Source organism: Lissotriton vulgaris, chromosome 3_1 (assembly GCF_964263255.1).
Source record: "Lissotriton vulgaris chromosome 3_1, aLisVul1.2, whole genome shotgun sequence".
Taxonomy (NCBI): Eukaryota; Metazoa; Chordata; class Amphibia; order Caudata; family Salamandridae; genus Lissotriton; species Lissotriton vulgaris.
Genome location: NC_141689.1, coordinates 1,070,126,876 through 1,070,153,797, shown reverse-complemented (window position 1 = coordinate 1,070,153,797; position 26,922 = coordinate 1,070,126,876). Strand labels below are relative to the sequence as shown.

At 44.0% G+C, this 26,922-nt stretch overlaps 1 protein-coding gene across 1 annotated transcript in view; it reads left to right on the top strand.

The window, feature by feature from the left end:
• The window catches only part of LOC147727413 (maestro heat-like repeat-containing protein family member 1), a 156,260-nt gene that overhangs the window by 51,508 nt on the left and 77,830 nt on the right, over nt 1–26,922 (top strand). Inside the window, exons 6-12 of the mRNA XM_086963627.1 lie at nt 473–571; nt 2,317–2,438; nt 6,877–7,023; nt 20,123–20,215; nt 25,434–25,512; nt 25,941–26,054; nt 26,703–26,764. Of these exons, the coding sequence (XP_086819753.1) occupies nt 473–571; nt 2,317–2,438; nt 6,877–7,023; nt 20,123–20,215; nt 25,434–25,512; nt 25,941–26,054; nt 26,703–26,764 (716 nt within the window). The remainder of the gene's footprint in view (nt 1–472; nt 572–2,316; nt 2,439–6,876; nt 7,024–20,122; nt 20,216–25,433; nt 25,513–25,940; nt 26,055–26,702; nt 26,765–26,922) is intronic.

Here is a 26,922-nt window from a genome sequence, read left to right as displayed (position 1 = left end):
GCCTACTGATAAAGGTTGATTGCGTAACGTGCGTTGGGAAAAGATGCATTGGGGGGACATTTTTTTGGCTTGGCTTAGGCAACAGAGGCTCCCTTGGCTAGACTCCCTTCTTGCTTTCACCAGAACTGTTAGTATAAACTTTGCTGTACATGCAGAAAAGTGTCGTCTACACCAAGATGCAAGAATTGTAGTAAAGTCTTACTTGTGTGAGTCATGTTAAGGAAGAGTTGCAGTCATTTTGTCAGAAAAGAAAGGTCCTCATTTCTCTGTATCAAAGCTGGTGAAATCCAGTTCCCATATACCTGGGAGGTTTGAAGTTTTATGTTCTGCTGAGTAGAAAATTTAGAAAGCAATACATCAAGTTATTTTACAATATGTATCATAAAAAACAAGCTTTACAGCACACTCTTCATTTCAAGTTTGTATTCATCTTTCTTTTGATTAATTATGTTTTTTCTATTTTCTCTTTTAGAACCAGAAATGGAATCATGCCTAGGTCTGATTCTCAGAACGTTCTGTCCTGTAATGAAGACTGCTTCTACAGTCAACCAGAAATTTTGGTTTAGCCTTGGTGTGTACTTGCAATGGTGTGATGGTGGGGCTCTGTTTGATGCTTGGGGAGTGTGGGGAGAGTACACCTTTATTAAGTTCTCTTTTGTAACATTACCTGAGAACACTCTTCATGCAAAGAGATGCAATTACTGTTTGGTGCAGCGAATACCAGTCCATATTCATCCTTTTGTTATCTGCATTGAACTCTCATTTGTTGCCCAAATCAGAATTCAACTGTAACATTGGTCTGTATAAAGTGTAACTCCCCTACTTTCTAATACATCTGCCAATTGAACTGGCATGCTGAGCTGCTGTGTCAAGTTTGCTATGTCATGACTGGAATACATCTCTTGTCTGAAGAGTACACCTCTGAGAGACACCCTATTAATTTCCGTACCAAAAATCTAAGGGTCTGATTTAGAGTTTTGGGGGACATGTTACTCCATCACAAACGTGACGTCTGTTCCATCATCTGATTTATTATAAGTTCTTTATAACATATTGTATGTGTAATAAGACGGAAGGGGCTATCCCGTCATGCTTTGAAGGGATACCCATCTGTAGAGGATGTAGCCTTATGGCTAGAGCAGATGATCTCGAAGCTGGGGAACAGGGTTTAAGTCTCGGCAACGACGCTGAACATCCTGTGATTCTGGGCAAATCACTTAATTTCCCCGTGCCTAACAAAATGAATATGTCCTTGTGTAATGAAACTGGTGCTCATGTACAGCGCTCTGATACCCGATATCTTCGGGTCTAGTTTGCACTATATAACACTAAAAAAACAGGCCTTATGTTGTGAAATCACATCCATGGAAAGAGGAGCATTAAAATCTGTGGAAATTGAACATAAATTTCAAGAGGTAATTGTTCATTTCAATGGCACAGACATCTAGTTGCAACCTACAGCTCCAACAATTGCAAACTCTGCACCATATTAAGTAAAGGTTTGGACTGGTGCAAATCAGGGAGTACACATATTTTATCCTTTTTCCCACTTGAAAAATAAAGAATGCAGGAAGCAAGATCTGCATCCATCTAAGCATGTGCAATACTAGGACACTTTTTGCTATCTTTAAAATAGGAAATTGAGTGAATTCGTGTTTTTTCAGATGTGTGATATTAAATCAGTCCAGTTTCTTCCTGCCTGAGCAGTAAAATAGGCATAATCATTATACCACATTTTTGCTCTGGTGATATCCGAACCAGCACTTCTTTGTTAACCACATAAAATGATTCACAAAATTACTAATAAGGAATGTTTTGATGCATCATCTTTTATATTTTTACATGCACTTTTTTATTTTGCCCAGAGGGCCAATATCTTCATACACTATGAACTTGTGCAAATCTGATTTACCCACTCTTATTTCAAAAACAACAAAACTGTGCAAAATGGAATTGCTTTGTTATAAATTTTAAGTGGAAAGCAATCTAGTGACACAAATTCGATCTTTCATTTTCTATGAGTTCAAAACAATGAGTTGCAATTATGTAGAATTATTACCATGTATTGTCTAGAATGCTACAAAAGTGCAATAGGATGCAGAAGCGAAATGGAAACTATTACATGACCCATGAGAGTCAGAGAAAAGCTATGTGTATTGAGACTATTACCTGTGAATAATCGTTTGTTATCAGCAGACACATTGCACTGTTTTTGCTCAGTATGTCCTATGCACTACCAGGCAAGGTGGGAAATGTGTAGATAAATGCAACACTTAAGCTTTGAGCTTTACTTGTGATTTTCTGTTTTTCTGCAAGTCATTGAGATGTTATCAGGCCAGTTTGCTGCCAGTGTAGACACTCCTGTAGTCACACTTTTCTTTGAAGCCTACTCAACCTGTAAGGTATTTCTTCTAGAGACCATCCCCAATCTCCAGGAGGTAAGTTGGGAAAGTGGGAAAAGAACAGAGCGCAGTGGATGAAGGTTGAGAGCTGTTACGTTTTGTGAGAAGACTGATGCATACACATTGACTGCCCCTCCCTCTACCTTTGCATACGTACTTCATTTGATGAAATACAAAAAAAGGAAATTCATTCTCTTGACCCACATTTGTGATCTCCATTATTGTAGATGACTAAAATGTGTAAAACCTTTATTGTACCAGACCAAGTATCAAAAGAATATCAGGTCAGCTATATCAAACAAAATCAAAGCTAAACCGTGTTATAATGGTGACCCCTTCAGGTCGCTCCAACTACCGCACGGCCCCCGTGTGCCAGGTCACCGCTGCTGCTACAGCCACTGCTTCCTGCCCGTGTGCTGCCGCTGCCTTCTAGGGCCTCTGCCCTCAGGCTTCGTGCTCGTGTGCTGCCGCTGCCTTCTAGGGACTCTGCCCTCAGGCTTCCCCCCTGCCGCTACCATATATGGCAGGGACCACGCGTATGCGCAGCGGTCACGCGCAGCGGTCACGCGCAGCGGGCGTGCCGATTGTGCGCCGAAGGCACGCCAAAGGCAAACCCGTCCAAGCCCATCCACGCCTGGACCGCGCCCAGCACCAGGACCCCTGGCCCTCAACGATGCCAACGCACCCGAAGAACTTATGATGCCGCCAGCCTCCACCCACTCAACGCCGGGCGGAATCCCGCCTGCCACCTAGCCGCCCCGAAACACACCCATGGACCCTTCACCTGCCAAGCCTGCAAATTTACCTGCCTCCGAACCTGCACCGCACCCGCCAAGCCGAGCTCCAGCAACAACCACCTCAAGTGCATCCTGCTCAACACCCGCTCCGTCCACAGGCACGACGTCGAACTCTGGAACCTCCTCGACACAACGTCACCAGACGTCGCCTTCCTCACAAAAACATGGATGAACGCCTCCTCAGCCCCCGACATCGCCATAGCCATCCCGGAAGGCTACAAGATTACCCGGAGGAACCGCATCAACCAAACCGGAGGAGGCATCGCCATCGTCCACAGAAACACCATCCGCATCACGACCAACTCCGACGATACCCTCACCGCCGCCGAGCACCTCCACTTCCAGATACACCGACCCCAAGACAACCCTCTGAGGCACCCTCATCTACAGACCCCCGGGACCACGCACACAATTCAGCAAAGCCATCGCAGACTTCGTCAGTCCGCACGCCCACACCTCCACAGACTACATCCTCCTAGGGGACCTCAACTTCCACCTGGAGAACAACAAGGACTGCAACACCGCCACCCTGCTGGAAAACCTCACCAACCTCGGACTCAAGCAACTGGTGAACACCCCCACCCACTACGCCGGCCACACGCTCGACCCCATCTTCTCCTCCAGCAAGCACATCTCCTTCAGCCACTCAACCGGACTACACTGGACAGACCACAGCTCTGTCCACTTCAACTACAGGAGAGCCACGACCCACCACCACCCGCAGCAGGTTCCCCGCAGAAGATGGAGCAAGATCACCGCCGACCAGCTCACCACCGCCCTCAACCAGAACCCCCCCGCCAACACATCGGACCCCAACGAAGCAGCCCGCAACCTCACACAGTGGCTCACCAACTGCGCCAACGAACTCGCACCACTGACGAACCCACCCAGCAGATCCAGCAGCAGGAAAGCCTTGTGGTTTACCAAAGACCTCAAAAACTCCAAGAAAACCTGCTGCACCCTCGAGAAAACCTGGCGCCATGACCAGACAGCAGAACACATGACCGCCCTCAAGAACGCCACCCGCAAACACCACCAGCTAATCCGAACTACCAAGAAGACAACATTCAAAGAACGACTGGACAACAACACCCACAACAGCAAGGAACTCTTCAGCATCGTTAAAGAGCTCTCCAACCTCAGTGCTTGCAACAACGACATCACACCCTCGCAAGACCTCTGCGACTCACTCGCCTCATTCTTCCACCGCAAGATCTCCGACATACACAACAGCTTCGGCGCGCTGACCACGGACCCAACCACCGCACCAGCACCCCCCACCACCACCCTCCGCACCTGGACCACGATCAGCATCGAAGACACCACCCGCCTGATGAACACCATCCAGTCCGGCTCCCCTACCGACCCCTGCCCACACCACATCTTCAACAAAGCCGACTCCATCTTCGCACCCCAACTCCGGAACATCATCAACAGCTCCTTCGCATCCGCCACCTTTCCGGAGAGCTGGAAACACACCGAGTTGAGCGCCCTCCTGAAGAAACTCACCGCGGACCCCACGGACCTGAAGAACTTCCACCCCGTCTCGCTCCTCCCCTTCCCAGCCAAAGTCATCGAGAAGACCGTCAACAGACAACTCTCCGCCTTCCTCGAGACCAACGGATCCCTCGATCCATCACAGTCCGGGTTCCGAGCAAACCACAGCACTGAGACCGCCCTCATAGCAGCCACCGACGACATCAGGTCCCTGCTCGACAACGGGGAAACTGCGGCCCTCATCCTCCTGGACCTCTCAGCAGCCTTCGACACCGTATGCCACCGCACCCTGATACAGCGCCTCTGCAACACCGGAGTCCAAGGAGCAGCCCTGGAATGGATCATCTCGTTCCTCAACGGAAGAACCCAGAGTGTCCGCCTCCCCCCGTTCTGATCCGCGTCCACTGAAATCATCTGCTGCGTTCAACAAGGATTCTCACTCAGCCCCACCCTCTTCAACATCTACATGAGCCCTCTCGCAGCCATCGCACGCCAACACAACCTCAACATCATCTCATACGCCGACGACAACCAGCTGATCCTCTCCCTCACCAACGACCACGCCACTGCCAAAACCAACCTCCAGGAAGGAATGAAAGACGTCGCGGAATGGATGAAGATCAGCTGTCTGAAACTGAACTCAGACAAGACGGAAGTCCTCATCCTCAGACCATCTCCCTCCGCCTGGGACGACTCCTGGTGGCCCCCTGCCCTGGGCACCGCACCCAAGCCAATGGACCACGCACGCAACCTTGGTTTCATCCTGGACTCCTCCCTCACGATGACCAAGCAAGTCAACGCCGTCTCATCATCCTGCTTCAAGACCCTGCGCATGCTCCGAAAGATCTTCCGATGGATCCCCACTGAAACCAGGAAGACGGTCACCCAGGCCCTCGTCACCAGCCGTCTGGACTTCAGGAACACCCTCTACTCTGGAATCACAGCCAAACTCCAGAAAATACTCCAGTGCATTCAGAACGCCTCAGCACGACTCATCCTGGACATCCCTTGCCACAGCCACATCTCTGCTCACCTGAAAGACATGCACTGGCTCCCCGTCAACAAAAGGATCACGTTCAGACTCCTCACCCAAGCACACAAGGCTCTCCACGACACGGGCCCAAAGTACCTCAACAACACCTCACATTCTACACCCCGACCCGCCAGCTCCGATCCGCCAGCCTCGCCCTCGCCTCCGTCCCACGAATCCGCAAATCTACCGTCGGAGGAAGATCCTTCTCCTACCTGGCAGCCAAGACATGGAACTCCCTCCCCACTCACATATGGCTGACCCTGGACCATCTCTCCATCAGGAAACAACTCAAGACCTGGCTGTTCGAGTAGTAGCGACCCTCCCGCCTCAGCGCCTTGAGACCCTAACGGGTGAGTAGCGTGCTTTACAAATGCTGTTGATTGATATAATACTAAAGTATTAAGCAACACATTTATGTCTAGTTAGCATTTTTGAAAAACGAAAGTGACATAGAGATATTCTCTGGCAATTTAATAAAATCACTGTTACAGTAGTCTCTTTTTTATGTCTACCACAGCCTGTACATGAAGAGGAGTCAGAGAGGACATTGGGATAAAATGATGGCACAGCTGAAAAGTGGTAGTGAGGGTTAATGGCAGGAGTTGTAATGAGGAGCTTCGGGGAAGAGATGACTTAAGTAGGGGAGTGGACATTGTTAAAAACAGCTGGGAGACGTGGTGGAGTGGCAGGGGAAATACATACATTTAAAGAATGGATGAGGGGGAGAAAACAGAGAGGGTGGGTGGGGACCCTCATCCAAGTAAAACAAGAGAGGGTTGTGAGGGGTGCAACATAGGAAGGTATGGCGGCGAACAAAAGGAGCTATGCAATTTTAACAAAGGAATAAGAGGCAATTACTCTGATATTACATTCATTAATAATGATAGATATAACAACTTGGGACTATAATTTATTTGAAATATTTGTGGAAACAAATTCTCGGATAACATTTCAGTTTTGTCTTGTAGATTATGCCGCCAGTAAAAACAAACCACTGCCTTTGCATGGCAGAATCACCTCCTATGTAACAGATGTCTCGTGCAGCTGCCTCTCCAGGGAACCCCCACCTTCCACATGTGGCTCATGTTTTCTTAGTAGTTAATGTCTAGAGTGTGGAACTGAAACCTGCTGTGATTTATCTTAACAGGTCTGGGGACAGGTCATCACCACTCTGGGACATTTGGCCTCTGTCCTGCCAGAGGAGCAACTAGATAAGGAGCTTCCATGGTTGGTCAATGAGGTTAAAAGGCTCCAGCCCCAACTGCCTGCTGATATGGCATTTCGTTTGCTCACGGTGAGTGTGACCTCTATTTGATGTCCATGCTTGCCACTTCTACCAATCCCAAGTGATCCATTCATAATGAACACCGTATCCCATAGTGAGTGATTAGCTGCAATGAAACAATACATTATTGAGAAATGAGGGCTGAATACAGAACTAAAGGGTTCCATTGGTGAATCAGTTACACCACAGTTAGATCTGAGATGGTTCAGGCCTCCATAATGTGACCATTAGGCCATCACATTGGTATTCCACACGTGACAGTACCAATGTTGCGGGTATCATTAATTTTGAGATGTAGATGAAATGCATGATTCCAAGCTTGCCCCTTAGGTACCCGTGAGAAATAGAAATATTATACAATTCAGACTGTATTACCCCACTATTTGACACATTCAAGCATGGTAGTTTCTTATGCATTGAGTATTGTTTGGGGAGATTAAGGGATTAGAGGGAACATAGTTGTCCAGCATTGAGTCTAAATACTGAACTAAATACATTTTGATTTGTACACAATTCGTGAAGGCAGCCTGATAAGCAAAACTTACATTTGTATTTGTTACATATGAAATTGGGATAAATAACAAATAAATATGAACCAAACAGTCGTGTTGAAATTTAAATAAACATCAGCATTGCAGTATTTTTCCCCACCTGTTGTTGTGATACTGAGTAAGTAAAATGTGGTTATGGAAGTGAAATCAAGCATACTGATGCTCCATATTGGTGTGTTAATCACAACAAAACAGCAAATCTTCAGACACTAGAGCGCTGAGATAGGTCCTGAGCAGTTGGGAGGCTTACTGAAGCCTCAGTGAGCTCTTGAAATTATGCTGTTTTAATTGTGAATACAGCAAGATCATTACAGCAGCATTTAACCCTTGTTGTTGATTTTATGAATAGCTTGGATCTGCGACCAATTTTATTAAATCACATGTTATGAACCTGACACTAAAGTACATAAAAAGTGTCACTTTTTGCCACAGGGCCATACTTAAGTAAGGTGGATAACTTTCTGTATTTAAGTATCATATAAGCTGGCAACCATTAGTTAAAAAGAACATATGTTCCTTTATGAGAGCCTGTGCAGGTGTTAATGAATTCTCCTCCTGTTTGTGCCACAAACCTCTGAAAATTATGCTGGATATATACAAAGGCAAATGCCTACCAATTGCAACCTTTGGCAGTGAAATTTGGGGTAATCGAATATAAAACAACTAATGATAGCAAAGAATAACAATCTCAGAGGACTTTTGGCATTGGGACAATATATCTCCACTGAAATTATACATGAGGAATTAAGTATCAGTTGCATTATGGATTATATTAGGTCACATCTCTAACAGCTCTGGTGTAGCGTTTGGTAAAAGAAGTTCTAAGCCTGAACAGATTAATCATACTTGATTGCATGAAATTAGGCAATATATGCAATATACCATGGCTGGTTTACATCAGAGATAATTTTATAAACTTTGAAAGACCAGGGTTATTTTCTAATCCATCCAACATTACCAAACAAGACATGACCTGGTTAAAGGAAGCTTTTAATGTAAGAAGGGCTACTGAGCGAGAAGCATGTAATCTCTTTATTGTTTAGTTAATTAAAACCATACCAATTTTTTCTGCATGTATCAACTTTCATTAAAAACATACATTGAAATTATTTCATCAATCCAATATGTCACAATTTATTATCACACAGTCATAAAACAAAAATCCTCAATTATCAGTGTTCCCTGAAACCCTCTAAAATGGTATCAAAATTATGTAAGACCATTGATTTGTTTGGGACTGACATGGAAAACCATCAAATAATGGGTAACAAAAGTATTAGTTTCATTTATGATAGGAGTAATTCATAAATTAAATGTTGGGGCTCTAGGTCTATTATATTAGTCATTAGGCCTTTGCGGGTCAATCCGGTGGACCGGTTGCTGTAGGCACTGTTTCTTCAGTGCATGAACCCTCACATGGTGGCTTAGACTTCAGAGCCTGATCATGTATATGAAGAAACTTAACCAGTTTTCAGTTCATCTGAGGGTCAGATGGATCAAGCCCTGTAATAGCAGCGGACCTGCAGGATCATATTCCTCTAATCCAGAAGGCTTCCTTTAGTAAAGTGACACATGCTGGATGAAGTTTCTGACAAGTACATATCAGGTGTGTAAGATCTTCCTGATGACTACCACACAAGCAACATATTTTTAAGCCAATGTTTTTCCACCTGGGAGCGCCTGATAGTGAGGGATAATTTCCAAACAGTAGTGCCTTCAGCCTTTTTTTGTGGACTGAAAAAGTTAGGTCTAAATAAGCCGCTGTTTGAGGACTTTATAGTTGTTGACTACTGTCCAGGAATGAGATCTTTGACTAAAAGTACTTTTGTTCAATCACAGAGAATGGAGTTTTGCAGCTTTGTTTGGTGCTAACTTAATTGTTAAAAAGGAAAGATTTTTATTCCAAAAGTCCAAAGTGCAAGAGGATTTATGTGTGTTGTGCAAAAAAACAGTGTATGGAGATTTATTCCCATTCTCGAGTTCTTGCCACAATGGCTCATTAAGGCTAGCGTTCTCCACATATTGTTTTATCCGATACCAAACTTTTATTGATGAGTAGGGTCGGCCCAGTGTTTCATTAATTAGGCCAAATTGTAGGCGCATTTGAGCTGGCGAAGCGGTTTAAGGGAGTTGGAAGACCTTTTTAAAAATAATAGTTATTAAGTTATTCAGAAAAGTTGTGTCTTTTCCGTAAAGGGCGGCACTGGCATACATTAAAGTTGGGAGTGTTTTGGCTGTCATTACTGAAATCAGTGGTCTGAATGATTGGCCCTCCAGTTTTTTTGCCAGTTAATTATAAGCAAAAGTTAGTGCACTTTCCCGTTGAGCCATATAATTCTTCTGTTCTCAATGAGTCCGTTTATTGCCAATGAAATATCCTAGATATTTGTAGCTAGACACATTTTCTAAGGATTTTTCTTCCAGACAGATGTTATACGGGCGGGCTGCCCGATGACTAATAAGCATGGTTTTTGTTTTTGTTGTGTTGGGTTCTAACTTGTTTGCTGTTAGAAATTGTGCAAGTTCAGTTAATATTTGGGTTAGGCCAATCTTGGCTAAGCTGCTTAACACAATATCATCAGCGTGAGCAAGGTGTGAAAGGGCTAAGGTGCCAAGATATGGGGAAGGAGAGTTAATTGCATTAAGGTTTACTGACAGATCAGATATAAAAAGATTAAATAGATGTGGGGCCAGCACATATCCCTGCTTCAGGTCTTTGTTCATATATATTTTGTCCCCGAGTTATACTCTTACCCATGTATCAGTATAAAATTACATTTAGTCCATTAGGAATTCTTTCTGGAATGTTCCAAGCTCGCAGTTTAGTGCACAGAAGATTCCGGTCCACGCTATCAAATGCTGCTTTTAGATCAATAAAAACGAGATGCAGATTCTGTTTGTTTTGTCTTGCATTTCCCTGCAATTAGGGAGATGGATAACATGTTAGATATAGTTCCTATCCCTGCTCTAAAGCCTGGTTGATTTACAGGGATCCGATTGAGTTTGTTAAACCAATTAACCAGATCTCCCAGGATCAGGGAGGAAAGGTAATTTGATTCGACATCCAACAGTACTATTAGCCTATAGTTGGATGGGTTTGTTCTTTCTCCTTCTTTGAATATTGGTGTAAAAATAGATCCTTGCCAGCTCTCTGGAATTTGGTTTAGGAGCTCAGCTTAAAAAAAGGTCCTCTAGTGTAGAGCTCCAGAAAGCTGGGTCATGTTTAACAAAGGCTTGCGGGACACCATTGTGCCCCGTTGCTTTAACTCTTTTGCTTTGTTTTTTTATACTTTTTATTGCATCTGCTGTGTAAGGGGAGTTGTTTGTATTAGAATCCGTTATTTGGCCAAAGATCTTGTTTGTCGCATTTGCAAAGGTGGGTTGGTCGTCAGCACCTGGTTGCTGTGGATGACTTAGGTGAACCTGCACTGTCTGTGTCTGTTGGGAAATATGGTGCTGTATTCCAAATTTCTGATTTATATAGTTTGTCCATTCCTGTTCCTGCATATTTAATGTTAGAGTGTTCCTTGGCCGATTCAATTCATTTATTGTTTGCCATTGTTTGTTTGAGTTATGATTTCTTGTGGTGTGTAATAGTTTTACCCAGAAGTTATCCGCTTTTGATCTTTTATTCCCCCATAGCTTTTTCAATAATGTTTTCTCTGCTCTCATAATGCCTCCCTTGCAGGGCATTACTGTTTTTTGTTTGTAGCTTCCTTAGTGTTTTATTTAAGTCTCTTCTTAATTGTTGTACCTCACTTGTTAATCCTTTATGTGGGTTGAAGCATGATATCTTGTGACGAGGTTTAATCCTTACAGTTGCTTGAGTAGACTAACCGAATTGCAGTTTTGTTGTTGTAAATTGCAGCTGATTGCTTCCACTTGACGAGGTGAGGCGTTTTAGTTTTATTGTGTTCAAGTTGCCTTACTGAGATGTAGAGGCTTGAAATCGTGTCAAGTTCAAGTCAAAAACAATGTGCTGAATTGAATGGTCGCTCAGTGTGGTGTATTCAATATAATAATGAGTAAGGAATGGCGTTAATTGTAGCATTATGATCGTGTAATCAAGCGTCGGCTGTGACATTGGGCCGTGGAATGTGTATTTGGGTGGGGTGTCTTCTTCCGATCTTCCATTAATCACACACATTCCCTGGTATTTTAGAGCTTTTACCAGCTGTTGGCTGATTTTGTCCTGTTGAGTCAGCCTATTTGAGAGCTGTTGCAGTACGCTCCAGAAAATATTGTCAGATCCCAGAATTTCATCTTGTTCAGGTGAGTGGAACAAGTTTAGTTGAAATCCCCAGTTAGAACTATATCCCATGCTGGTTCAGCCCAATGTTATTCCGAGATGGTTTTAAGTAAAAGTGCGTTGTTGTTCTTTTGGGGGGGGGCATTCGGCTGCGTGTAGTAGTTGATCAATATTACTGATGTCTTTTTCCCAAGCAATGGTATGTAAGTTTAATATGTTGAATACTCTAATCTGGAAAATTCAACTATTCAGAGGTAAAGTTTAGAGCTAATGCAAACTGTCAGGACCCCATTGTCCAGCCATGTTGTTTGAATTTTTCTGCCACCACTGTGTAACGAGTACATCCAACTATAGGAAGGTCTTCCAAGGCCCATGTCTCCTAAGGTAAGGTTAATTATGTCACAGAAGACCCACTCTTGTAGTGGAAGACCTTCTTCAAGAAATGTATTTGCTCCAGCTACATTCCAGGATAGAATGTGAATCTCGTCCTCGTAAGGATTTCTAGTTTTGTTTTTTCGTTGTCATTCTCTGTTACTGGGGGGCTAGTGTACCCGGAAGCCAGTGCCATTCATTTAATATTCAGTTGTTTACTGGGTGACAATCTATGGCTATTCTGTCCAATGTCGCATGTGAACTGCTGCTTCCCTTAGCGCTCAGCAGTATGGAATAAACTTGTTTAGTAACCAGAAGATTGTTGAGATCTTGTTTAAGTTGATGTAAGTGATTATCAATCAGTGGAGAGGGGTAGCAAGGGCTTGTTGGTATTGATAGTTTTATACCGCAGTCCGTAAATTGTTGGGAGCTGTTTATTATTAGCTGAGCAATTTCTGCTGATTGCCATGTAGTTAATGTTTGTTCCCTAGAGTCTTTTCGGTCTGCTGTAAGGAACTGGACTGCCAGCATTTTGGTTGTATGTATCAGTTTTAGGTCCGGGATTACAGCCATGAGTCTTAGAATATTACTTCTGTTCAAGATATCATGGCTGCCTTGTGAATTATATTCTGGAGTCCATATTATCTGCTGAGTTGTGCTGTTGAGCTTAGTTATGTCCCTTAAGCTTTCCTTAAGTGTACTCTCCTTTGATACAGTGTTTATCTGGCTTGCAATATGATATCGTAGTGGTACTTGTGATAGCTGGGTGCCCTTTATCGTTTCTTGGCTTACAGCAATGATTCTGGAAATCTCTGGTGGGTCTGTCCTATTGTTTATTTCCTGCTGCTGGGAGCCCAGTGTATCGTCAGAGTTGAGTGAGTATTCTATTATGTCTAAAGACTTGTTTGAATAGTTGACAGGTTTAGGACCTACTGTTATTCTGGGTAAAATATTTCCGAACTGGAGGCAGTGAGTGTGCGGTTGAGCAGAGATGCGAGTTTAAAGGAGCTTGGTTCCCCTTTTTTTGGATCCTTCTCTGTCTGTTCGCCTCTTGAGTTCTTGTGCACACAAACCAACTCTGTCAACTGACTTCTGTATTTCCATTTCCTCCTGGGGGTTATAGCATAAACCGAGACAGTAGTATCAGTGGTTTTGTTTTTAAGAGACCCAGAGCCTTCTGTGTTCATTCCTGCGGTCTCTTTAATTGAGTTGGTTTGGATTAGCGGGGGATTTGCAAGTGTTGATGACAATAGACTTTATTCTAAGTTTTTAGTTTGACATGATGTGGTAAAGATTGGGTATAGTTTGGTGAAGCTTTCAGTAGGATGTTCCTTTATTCTATTTCTTGCTTTCCTTACTCTCTTTTTCTGCCTTCTGGATTGCAACAGAGTGTTTGGTTGACCTGGATATAGCAATGGTTTCGTTAATTGCTCAGCATTTGCATATTCACCCGTTTCTGCGGTAGAAGACTGGGTTGTGCTATTAATTCCAAGTGCGGAGACTGGCACTACTTACTGAGGCTGCTTTTTTGAAGTTGAATCGGTATGATCTGTAATGATACTCTCTGGATGGGGGTTAAAGTGAACCATGTGTTTGTTAAGACAACGAATCTGTTCCATTAAAGTTGGTAGAAAGCTTAGCTTATCTAGTATTGGGCCGCATGTACATGAAGTGGGCTGGGTGGAGTCAATGGATTGTACTCTTATTATTAGATTAGTTAAGTTATCCAGTTTTGACTTTATACCTGCAATGTAAGATGCAATAAAGTTCATTAGGTCTATTTGAATGTCAAGCTTGTCTTACTGCATAATCAGAGTTTCTGTTGATGCTTGCAATGCTTGCAGCAGCGGGGGTATGAGTTCCATCGGAATCTGTGTTGTGGTCCTTGCCCCCCTGTCTGGTATTTTCTGGCATTTTCCTTAGATCAGAGTGGAAAATGTGTACCTAAACTGGCAATTACAGTGAGCTCTGGGGACGGGCAAAACTTAATAGGGCATTTTTGAGGCAACATTGTTTGTTGAACTGGCACATTGTTATTGCTATGTAGGAGTTCTTCCATGTCCTCTCTTCGCCACACCTCAGGCAAACCATCTTGCGAGTTTTGTTTGAACTTATTAGTGTGCGAGTAAACCTTGTCAATTTCTGGGATATGTAGGTTTAGCCATTAAAGATCTAGGTCCTTGTTACTCAATTGAGACGTTTAGGAGATAAATATGTGACCTTTGTCTTGAGTCCTAGAGAGAGCCCCAGATGGCATGTCTTGTGCTTGTTTCTCTTGTTTAGTGACTAGACTTACTGGGATATTGTCTCCTTCAGTTTTTATTAGCCTAAGTGGTTGCACATGGGTTCCCCCTATATTGTTTTCTTTGCAGTCTGTGTGTACAAGAGCTGTTGTTGTTGAGATGTTATCCCTTGTTATAATTGGACTGAGTGACAGCAAATGGCTCCCCATGTTGTTATTTTCTGTTGAATCTATATGTACAATTGCTGTTGTTGTAGATACATGTTGCAAGACAGTACCACTATCAGGGAGTGTCCTGCTCTGACTGTCCGATTGGAGACTTATCTCAAGGGAGTCCTGCGCTGAGCTAGCAGTTTGTAGTGACATTGTTGATCCAATTGGAGTATTGGAAAGATTCTGGGCTGCTTGGGTAAGCAGCCGTTGTAAAATCTTTGTGCGATCCAGGGGAGTCACCAAACCAGGAGTTTCTCCTGTTGCTGCAAAGATTACTGAACCCGGGTCCTTGAGCAATCGAAATATGAGGTGTTTCGAATTGCCTGAGTGCTCTTAGTTGATCTCCCAAACATAGTGGCTATTGGTGAGATCCATGGACTCCTTCATGTAGTACTAGCGCCGGTTGTTTTGGACGCTTCCCTAGTGTTTTGTTTTGCTTTAGTTCCTTTTTTGTGGGCTCCTGGTTTGTCACCTGGTCCTTCCTAACCTTGCCAGATCACATATTTATATAAGGTTGTTACCTTCCTTGAGTTCCTGTTGAGTTTTCGTATTTGCCTTAATCAGATTATGTTTACTCGTTTCTGTAGGAGAGTAGGATCTGCTTACTATGGCACTTTTTGCTGGTGTTTCACTGTTTTTCAACTTAAGTCTAGCTGGGGCCCTGCTATTCAGGACCCCAGCCCAGCTGCTTCTTCTCTAACTTAATTGCATGTACTTTAGGTACACTCCAGATTGGTTACTTGGTTACCCTTGTGAGTTCCTAGTATGTGGTACTTTTATACCAAGGGCATAGGTACCCCAGAGGCCTACCAGGGGCTGAAGCATGTTCTATCCCACCCCTGGGAAGACTTCCAAAATGGCACCACAGGTCTGCTACTGCAGCTTGGGTAAGGTGGTGCTTGCACCCCTTACTAGGATATAGGTTACCTATATCTACCTTCAATCACTGACACATATAAACCTATGAGTCACTCCTATGGCAGGGCTTATCAATCCTGAAGGCAGAGTGCTTGGTTTTGTGTGAAAGGGTGCCCAATCATGAGCTGAGCCACTCTGCAGCTTTCTGAATCTATTCTCTGAGGCTGTTCTGTGATGCATCATGACCATATACTCTTAAGTGCATTATAACCTTGCAGGAAATGCTAACTTTGGAATGGCTGCATGGGAACATGTGTCAAACACTTTGGAATCCTATCCCCCCCCCACAGGTCCTGGCGGCGGGGGTAGAATTCCACCCTTCTAGAAGGAGAAGACATGTACACACTTACCTAACCGGTAATAGTTTAAAAGAGCCCCAGGATCACAAAACGGATGCTGCAGACACAGGTCTGACCTCCTGCTGCTGGATGAAACGCCGGCAGGGGAGGCCTGGACAATAGGTTTCCTGTCACAGGGAGGTGTAACCACCTTCCAGACAGGCTTTAGTGTATTGGGGCTGGATGGGTGCATTCATAGAATGCTTTTCAGACAGTGCTGGGGGCACACTTGGTGTCCCTGTGCATACCCCAGTTCAAACCGGTTGCAGGGGCACTCAGCCCCTGCTCTGGCACGCAACTGGACAAAGGGAAACGGGTGTTACCACCCCCTCCCTGGGTCTTCCCATAGGTGGGACCCTGGAGTAAGTCCAACCCCTAAACATAGTATGAGATTAGGAAACCAGTCCTTAAGACTTTAGATTATATCTGGACGAAATTCTGCAACATATATCCTTCAAACTTCGACATTCTATTTTGACTAGAAGACAGAAGGATCTCCCTTGGGGTCAAGGAGTGACTCCCCTGTTCAAACCGGCACCAAAGAAGCAGCTTGCCGGTCTGCATTTCCAAGGCTCCCGCCGGATCCCGACAGATTTGCAACACAGGACACAGACTTCCAGACTTCTCCGAGGCCAACATGAGATCCCAGCAAAGCTGAGACCTGTAGCCCTCACAAGTGACATGGAACCCGAACTCCTGGACACCGTGCACATTTGCTAGTGCATCAACTTACCAAGCTTTTCCGAAGTTGTGCATTGGGCTAATTATAGTCCAAGCCCCGAGCACCATTTGCACTGAAGATTGTGGGCCTACACTCCACTAGTGTTCCGTGAGCCCGCTTCAAACATTTCTGCTCGATGCCCCTTTCGATCCCGGGGCCATCAACTGGTGGGTCCCCACGAAGGTAACTCTTTTGTTTCTTGGGCTTCCCTGATTGCTCCAGATGTGCCCTGACTCCCCTCCAAAGGGTGAGTCCCTCAGACCTTTCTGGTCTGCACCGAACCCAATTTATTTGCTTTCTGTGTGGGTTGCTGTTGCCAAGGCTTGTTGGGTCCAATCCAGATACCGACACCACAGCACTTGACATCTCTCATGGCACAGCTCAAATCCAGGTCTTGATTGTTGTTGAGGCCTCCTGGTCCTCTTGGCTGAAGAGTCAAGCTTCACCTTCTGCACCTGAAATCACCCAACATTGGTGGGCATCTGCTCATCGCCTTCCTGGTCCCTGGCTAGTAACCCAGACTCTGTCCCCTCTGCTTTCAGGTTCTTCAACTCTCCGATACACCTTTGTATCCGTCCGGACACTTTCTACTTGGTCGCTGCAGCTCTTTTAGGCAGCTCACCATAGAAAACGACAACGAAACCCGACACGAAAAGACACCTATGCGCCCGGCTTCCACGGGTGAGGTAACTCGAGTACTCCGGTGCTCCCGTGGGTATTGACTCTTGAACTGCCTAGTTCTAAATTGGTTTGCTCCAAGTCCACTTCTAAGTGTCCCTAATCTTTAAAATTCTAACATCAACTTTCTCCATAGAAGTCAATGGTGATTCTCGGCTGTGTTTAGACACTGCACGTGTCCCCCGTGGGTCATCTCTGTCACTACCTTGGGTGGTTCCTGGTTGCCCTAGCGGTTTTACAGGCCCTAGGCCTTGTCTCTACGTCTATTGTAGTTCTTATACTACTTTCTTAGTATATGGTTTGTTACGCCCCTAGGGCTAATCATATATTGTGCTAATTTACTGTGTGCTAAATAAGTTTACCAAATGTACTTTCACCTCTAGCCTCATAAAGAGACTAGAGGGATGTGCTTAGAATAAATGCATATATGTTATATATATACCTAGCGTGGTTTTCCTTTCAATTGGTCATTCATGGCATTATAGACTGGCAAAACAAGTTGCTTTACATTCCTTCAAGACTTAGCCTGAAGGTTGCTCTCCACAGCTACCACTAGGATAGCTTTCTATATAGGTTATCTTGTAACCTACCATCAATAAGGGTCATTTGGACTGTGCAAGGTGCCCACTAGAATAGTGGACAGCATATGCCAGGCCAATTTCTCACAGTTTCACTTCCCGTGGATCTGCTTGCTGGCTCTAGTTGTATCTTTGTGTACCAGACAGTTTCACCAGCAAGGAGGAATAGACGCTGGGAGCAGAGGACAGCTGGTCAGCCGCCACTAAGTGCACTGAGAAACACCCACTGGAACCCCTCTTGGACTAGGTGCAGTAAGAAGCCGGGGGCTCGAGTCTCTCAACTCCCAGCGGCAGGACAAGAAAGAACTCTTAACCCCACAGAGCTGCTACCGTCTCTGGTTGTCTTTGTACACCGCTTTGCCCTCGTTTTATTCTCTGCTCTTAATCTGCTCTCCTTTCTATATCTGTGATGCTGCTCCTGAATGCAGGAGGAGAAGTGGGAGGCAATCAGGGACAACAAGTGGGGACAATGTAGCTCGCTTGCAAGCTGCACCCGGTCCTGTTCGGCCCGCTTCTGCTGGCTATCGGGTCACTCACTTAGCAGCCACCTACTAATGGTGGATGCGCTTGTGCTTAGCTTCCCAAGTTGCTGGTCCCGCGACCTGTCTAATTAGCCTGACAGCCGCTGGACTGCGGCTGATGCTGCTGCTGAATCTCTGGATTTTTTAAAATTAAATAGTCTACAGTTACTGGGGTGCGAATTGTATTTGCTGGAAAAGCAAGAGAGACAGACCAGTCCAGGGAGGATAGGCTTTGCAGTTCGGGCTGGATGGTTCCCATAAGGAACAGGGTGAAGACTGATTTGCATATGGCTGTGTCGCAACTGGGGTGGTGTGATGAGCAAAAGAATGATAGATTTAACCAACATCCTTGTGACTGGGGATGAATGTTTGCATTGTCCAGCATTTCGTCCATCAATTATTCCTTTACATATGTCGCCCTAAATGGGTGGGTCCCATGCTCACTACACCACTGGATTCAAGCTAGCCTGGCTGGTGCAGGGTGATGGCCTAAAACCAGTTTCAGGGCATCACCCTTCATCAGCCAAGCTAGCTTGAATCCAGTGGTGTAGTGAGTATGGGACCAACGTCTGGGCATACCCTTCCAACTTGGGGTGACATATGCAAAGGAAACCCAGATCTCTTGACTGGGGGAGAATATTTGAATCATTCAGCATTCCGTCCATCATTTGTTGCAGTTACACTTATCGCCCTAAGTGGGATGGGTATGCACCAGACGTGGGTCCCTTGCTCACTTTGCCACTGGATTCAAGCTAGCCTGGCTGATGAAGGGTGAAATAAAACCAGACCCATGATGCTTGTTTCCTGTCCAGGGAGACCTGGCTTGGCAGTTCATTCTGGACTGTTCCCATGAGGCACAGGGTCAAGGCTGATTGCATATGGGTGGGTCCAAACTGGGGGTGGAGCAGAGGGCAAAAGAACAATGGATTTGACCCAGATCTCTTGACTTGGGGAGTATGTTTGAATCATTCAGCATTCCGTCCATCATTTGTTGCAGTTACACTTTTCGCCCTAAGTGGGAAGGACATTCACAGACATGGGTCCCTTGTTCACTGTGCCACTGTATTGAAGCTAGCCTGGCTGATAAAGGGTGACATAACCTGAAACCGGTCCCAGGATGCTTGTTTCTGGTCCAAGGAGGAACTGGCTTGGTGAGTTGCTCTGGACTGTTCCTATGAGGCACACTGTCAAGACTGATTTGCATAAGGCTGGGTCCAAACTCATAGTGGCATACTGGGCAAAAGAATGATGGATTTAAACCATATCTCTTGACTGGGGGAGAATGTTTGAATCATTCAGCATTCCATCCATCATTTGTTACAGTTACACCAGTTAAATGCTGCATATGTCCTCTTGTGGTTCCTTGAAGGACTATAATCCAAAATCTGACTCCATTCGGTAACCTCTACAGAAATCCCTATGGACTTTAGAGATCTTGATTGCTGACAGGCATTAATTATAAAAGGGTACTCCTGTGTGAGGCACTGTGAGTCAAAAAAACAGAGCTATCAATGAAGAAACAATTAGACATATTAATGGTCACCTTTCAAAAAATACGTGTGGTCATGTGTATTTAGAATTAGTACATAAGAGAGCCTGTTCACACACAAACTCACTCTAGCATTCATACAGAATTTATACCTTGACGTTTGTCATTTACCACTGACTCTCACCATGTCCTCAATTTTGCCCTTTGGCCTCATCTCAATTGTCTTATCTCCTTGCAGACCCTTGAGTTATGCATGAAGGCAGCTGTTAACAAGAGTTGCAGAGCACTGAATGAAACTGTGCCAACCGTGCTTACGGCTCTGCATCACCTGGTAAGTATATACATGAGGACATACAAAGTATTTCAGCTGACATTTCCTAACAAAGAGGGTCCTGCATTAATCCAATTTATAGTAAGAGTATTTTTAGAGGGGAACATTTGGGAACTCGCTTGTATAAAATATTCAATAATCATCCATAAAGAGCCTACATGAACCAATTTGCTTCAAGGATGCAAAGAAAGAAGACAATGCAAATACCTCTGTCAGATCTTTCAGCATTGAGAGGTCATCAGCAGGAACCACCCATAAGTCTACCTCTCAGCAACTCTGGCTCTGATAAGAGGTAGCAGAGGAACAGAGTGGCCTGACAAGGGAAGGGACATAGGCAGGTACACCAAGGATGGAGACATGAAAAAGAAAAGATTTGCCCAATAACAATAGTTTACAAACAAAGATATAATCACTAACAATGATTATCTCTGAGGGTCAATTGTCCATCTAGACTTTACTATATAACATATACTTATATATATATATATAATGATAAATAGTATAGATCATATACATCTGATTAATGTCATCGATCAAAGTAAACTCATTATTTATCCAGCTGGGGTTCCTAAAGTCAATATGTACAGAAACTACCCTACAAATAAGTTCAAACAATCCAAATGCATAATTTTTCTGGAATATCCTTACAAACCAAACTTGGAGCATTCAAGATCTTGGTCTACACAGAAGAAAGACCTAAGAACAAACATTGAAAATGCAATTGGTCTCGCCTTTTATCAAGTTAAAGCCATTCGCTTTGCTATACAATAGCATTAGCAAAGCAAATGGCTTTAACTTAATCAAAAGCAAGACATATTGCATTTTCAATGCTTGTTTTTTTAAATTGCTGCTATAAGTACTTTCCAAGAGACTGGGAGCATACTACATTTACTCAGATCCTGCTTAATATCTTTTACTAATGCTGACCGATTATCAGGGACCATCTTTGGCAGTGATGGGGTGATGCAAAGTCCTTAATATTTAGTTTAATAGAAGTTATTTTTTAAATCCCTTCACTTCTGTTTGTGCAGGCATCAGTGCAAGTGTTTCAGATTTATTTATATTTAGACAAAACCATGCTATCCCATAAACAGTCTACTTGTTCCGAGAGTCGTGTATCAAGTCTTAGAAAACCATCCCTTTACAGGTTCCTCTTTGAATGGTCTTCTGTTTGCTCCTCTCTGCAAGAATTAATGTATTCAGATGGTATGTGGATATCTTGGCAAGCACAAGGAGATCTTTGCCACAATGTCCTGAGGTCTAGCTTTGTCATAGAGCTCTCTCTCTCCCCATTTATGGACTCTTTCAATCCCTATAGGGAAGTCTAAAGAGCTGTTCAAGCACTCCACCACATATTCTCCTTCTCCTCCCTTTCCTTTTCCATATTACAGCCTCTTAGATTGCCTGTCTGGAACTATTTTCTAGGTCTTCACATCTATGAATTAGTTATATAATCTCGGTCTCCAGAGTAACTATCGACGTGGTGGCAACCTGGCTCATGTTACATGGGAATTGCTCTTCAAAGCCATGCCTCCAGCCTGGTATTATAGATTCTACCATCTAGTGCAGTGGTTCTTAACCTGGGTTCCGCAACACCTACTCAGGCTTCCCACAATAGAAAATCAAATATTAGCAAATTAATCAAGCAAACCTAGCTAAACATTGAAAATGAATTAATGTTCTATAAATTAGTAGGAATTTGCAACTGGGAGTCTAAAAATTAAGTTGGTACTGTTAGCACGATGCGTGGGAGCAGCACAAGAACATCAATTAGAATCCAGTTGGACAAATGGTGGCCTCAACTGGAGCACTGCTAGACACAAAAAAAGCAAGCAGTAGCAACAAAAAAGAAAGTGATTTGCAACAGTCTAGTATATTGTTTTGAATCTGAGAAATAAAAACACATTTTGAAAAGTTCCAACCTTCCAATTAAAATGTCAACTTTTCCATAGTTTTTTATTTGTATGTGAAAGAATTGCATATGTTGTGTAATTTGTTTGATGTACACTTGTTTCTTTATTTTCCTGTATTGTTTAGATGTTTGAATCGCAGCAATTGTGCTCAGGCAGGGGCTCCAGCTTCTAGTAGTGATTCAGTCGGTGTCTGTTTACAGATGTCAAAAGTTTAAACACCACTTAATTGTAGTGTCAATTCCGCCTCACTTCAACGCGGCAATGTTCCTAACCCCTTCCTACTAGTGTCATGCTTACCACCCACTTAAAGTTGTTCAGTATTTTCATGTGTCACGCTGTGTCTTCCCGGTAGCAAGCCTCAATGTGCAGGTGTTCCGCTACTAGCAGTTGTCATCATGCATCAAGCGTCTCCCTTACGCCATGTCAAAGTCCTCATGCCCTAGTCACTCTTCCTCCACCCATAACAATACATATAACCCTCATACACTGCCCTGTCATTCTTCATAACCCACCTTGTCGCACATAATACCCGCAAGGTGTCAGGCTTCTATCGGGGTAGAACGCATCTGAGCTGGGTTTTGCTTCTAACATCTGAAGTCACAGGTCTCGCCTTTTCAGACGAACAGCCAAGGCTATTGTGAAATATCCTTCAGGCTTAAAGAGCATCTTCATGCGTCCCAGACATACCAACTTTCCATGCATGTACCTGTCTTGTCATTCTCTATATCTCCTATTGTGTCACAATCCTTGTCCCCGTCTCGGACTTTAACCTGCAAGCAGGATACCTACAAGCCAAGTTGTCAAAATCCCATGATGTCAAACTACTAGAATCAAGTTCCCTGCATGGAACCTCGAATCAAGTGTATCATAGGGTTTTACCAATTGTCTCTAGAAGGAAATGTCACTGTTCAGTGGAGTCGCTCTACCCATTACTGTTTCGGTTACATCCAATCACCTAAGAAATGCTGCTTTAGGTTTCACACGTGTTCAAAGATGACTTACAAAGATGTTGTGCTCATGTCAAAACATACCTGCTGTTATCATGGAATGTATGACCTTACAACGTCGTCTTTACACCGCGATACGTTTACAACGCTATCATTACAATGCAAGTCGTTAAAACGACTTGCGCTAGAGGCGCTGGACTTAGGAATAGTATGATTTATTATTCCAACTCCAGCTACGTAACAGTAGGGAAGGTGTTGGAATAGTAAATCATACTATTCCTTACTATATAGCGCCATCCAGCGCAAGTCGTTGTTACTACTAGCGTTGTAATGACCGCGTTGTAAACATATTGCGGTGTAAAGACCGCGTTGTAATGGTTTTTCTCCCATTATCATGCTCTTCCCTACTAACAGACCTACATAGTCATCTTCCATGCAGCTGCTCACCCGCAATTATGACACCAACCAGTCATCAGAGTGGCTGGAGTCGAAGATCAGTGTCACAACTCCTTAAATGACCGGTTCAGGTGTGGCACGTTCAGACAGAAGTGGCTTTTTAAATAAGAGCATTTAACATATTATTTCGACACTCAAGATTTAAACATTTATGGGGTGAAAGAGCTACTTAGCAGCTTGGTTAAAGTATCGTAGTGCAATGAAAACACCACAACTACACAAACTACTCAGTCATAGACATAAGAAACGTGAAAGTGATTGACAGGTATGCACCCACTCATACTCGCGCTGTCGCACAGGGACCCTTGGGTCCCAAGTCTCACCCCAGGTCTAGGCTCAGCAGATAGACCGCCAGATGCGTGTCGTTCCAGCCGCTGAGACATTGCAGACCTTGCGGGCTCTGCCATCCTCCTCCTCTCCACCGAGGCCTCGCTACCAGCCTCAGCCATGGCCCAGTAAGCTTCCGTTCCCGGAGGCAAGATGGGCCATGGACTGGGAACCAAAGACTAGAATGGTAATGTTCAAGCTTGTATTGTCGATCAAGTAAGGCAAGCGTGGACGCCATGTTGCTTGAATAGAAGCAGTGTAATGCCCGGGATTTGCTAGAGAGCAGCCTGCAGGAAATGAGTAAATAAAGGTTTGGTGTGAAATGTCAGGATCCCTATTTCAAACAGTTTGTTAAAACAGGAGAGGAAAACGTGTTTTATTAATTTTTAAATGGCCAAACATAATTGATGACAAATCACCCTTAAAGTAATATTCAGTATTCCCTTCTACAAAAGTATGTGTCCCCAACACTCTGTCACTTAATAGCTCCTACATCAAACAAGCTTACAAAAAAAAGTGCGGCAAGCTGATAATATACCTACTGTGTCATGCCAAGGGTGAGAGATCCAATCCCGCTGGGCATGGCTAAAAGGAGACAGGATGGCAACAAGCAGCAATTTACATACCTTGCATGCGATCATTGCACTGCTATCGGCATAATTTGTGACGCCAAACGTCGCGCACGAATCAAAGCTGAAGGTGGAACTAGGACGAGGCTTTTGGAATTGTATCAATTCCAAGAAGATTCATACGACGAGAGCAGCGCATGCGCTGCTTACATCACAAGACCTAAAAAAGGAAGTACACAACTTGACGGCCAAGGAATGAAATTTTAAATAGCAATGCTGGTGTGCGGAATTTGAAATGAACAGGAACTAAAAAGACATGCAGCTCTGATGGGGACCAATATGCGAGAACTGAATGCTAGCAAAGAACAATAAAAAGAAATAACTGCTAGCGGTACGGCAGAAGCAGCGAGTGGCGGTGAGAACAGAAAAAAGACCCTAATGCAAGCACCAACAGAAACACTGGCTCCCTACTCTGCTGACCAGAAACTGGGGACGCAAAAGGGGGGAAAAGTGCACAAAAGCATGTAAAGCATGCAACCCACCTTGCAAGCCAGACACTGTGGGATGCATTGCAAAGGGGGAAAGCACTTACAGTCCATGGAGATAAACAAAGTTGAAGTGCAACAACAGCCTCTGTCTTGATTTCCTTGAACAGCAGACGCTGTCACTAGTGCCAGCTGTGTTAAATAGCATTCAGTACGACTGCCTGCTGCAATAACATGAGACTTCAGTCTCCAAACCATGCAGTAACCATAGGAAACTAAGGCGTTAATCTTAGAGTGGCAACTGAGAATTTGCAATTCCATCAATATCGGGCTCCCTGAATATGCTGTTTTCCACATAATTGATTTTGCTGTAGCATTGTATGGATCATGGCCCCACAAATCCTGACAAACTCTTATGCCGTCATTTCCCCACTGAATGGAATTTGCTTTCCAGATGTATAGGATTAGCTTTTAAATAGCCTAGCTTCCATTATTGTTTAATATGGCTTTGTTATTGACAGATCTGCGCACCCTACTGTGGAGTTTCAGATGAAAGGGAAGAGTCAGTCAAGGTGTCCACGGCCATTATCCTGTCACTGGGTGAGTTGGTCATAAATGTATATATGTATATATTTGTGATACTGCAAGTATATTATGGTCTTTACCAGTGATCGGGTCCTCTGAAACATTAATTTCTGTCAACTGCTCTGCACATCACTTGAACTTCTTAAAAGCTACTGTTGCTTCAGTAATTATCTCCCTTCCCAGTGCATTTGTTAGCTTTCTATTGGAACACGTTGTCCAATTTACTATATACAGCTATAGTAGTCACATGAGTACCATGTGCTCCACCGATCATCATTAAATGTTGTAAACCATTGATATTGTACCTCCTGTATATGCGTTGAACAATTTCCTTACATTTGGCCTTGATGACCTGCTCCCCTGCGTTTAGTTCCTCTGTGCATGATTTTATTGTATGTAATTTTTCATGTATGTCTATTTTTCTCTTCACTTTACTCTTGCAGCCCATTCTAGCTCTAGTGAGGTTCTTAAATATTTTGAAAGTAGCTTGATCCATATGGGTGCAGAGTCCCGTGCCACAACAATAAAGCTGCTCTGCAAGCTTCTTGCTGAAACTGGTAAGCCTGTCAGTCGGTGGGTGGCAGCATGTGATTTCGATAGACATGGAAGATAGTTGAAGGACTTAAATGCTTTTCATGGAATGTGGAGCCCTAAGTTATAATTCCAACTTACCCTCTTACTTAACCAACATGGTGCAGCTATGAGCAAATTACCTTAACTTCATATTCCTCAGCTACACTGACTGCCAACAGTTCCTGGTAGAGCACTGTAATTTAAGAATCAATCCTCCCATCGTTAACATGAGTCGTGGTGAAGAAATAAAGAAGTGGTCAAACATTGCCACATCTGTCTTTTTGATAAATTGTTCCCACTGTGAGCCAATAATGGGACAGGGACACTGTGGAAAGAGATCCTGACATAGACTTCGGTCAGGAACAAAAAGGGACATAAAATATGGGGCAGGAAGACACAGACCCACTCAGTGGTACATGATGACACAGACATGCACAGTTGAACAGGAAGACATTGATAGGCCCATGAGGCTCACAGTCACAGACTCACACACCAACACTTGACAGGACTCTCAGGTTGGTAGGCACAGTTATTAGTGGAAGCTTCATCTACTTATCTATTATTCCTGATCTTACTAGACAAAGACAATATCTATGTGTTATGAACATTTGATGTATGGCTTCATTTCATAGATTCAGAAAGTGCCTCTTATCTGGATGCTGTCCGTCACGTGCTTGAGGATGACAATTACAAGGTACCATCAAGTTATTATGTGTGCAGCATTCTGTGCTCAAGCAGTTTCATAATTAGCAACGCAATCTAATTTAAGTTATGCACTTTTTGAATAGTGCATTATTCTCTACTTACGTGGACCCATTGCAGTGGTGCGTATACCACAGTCTGTTGTCTTTT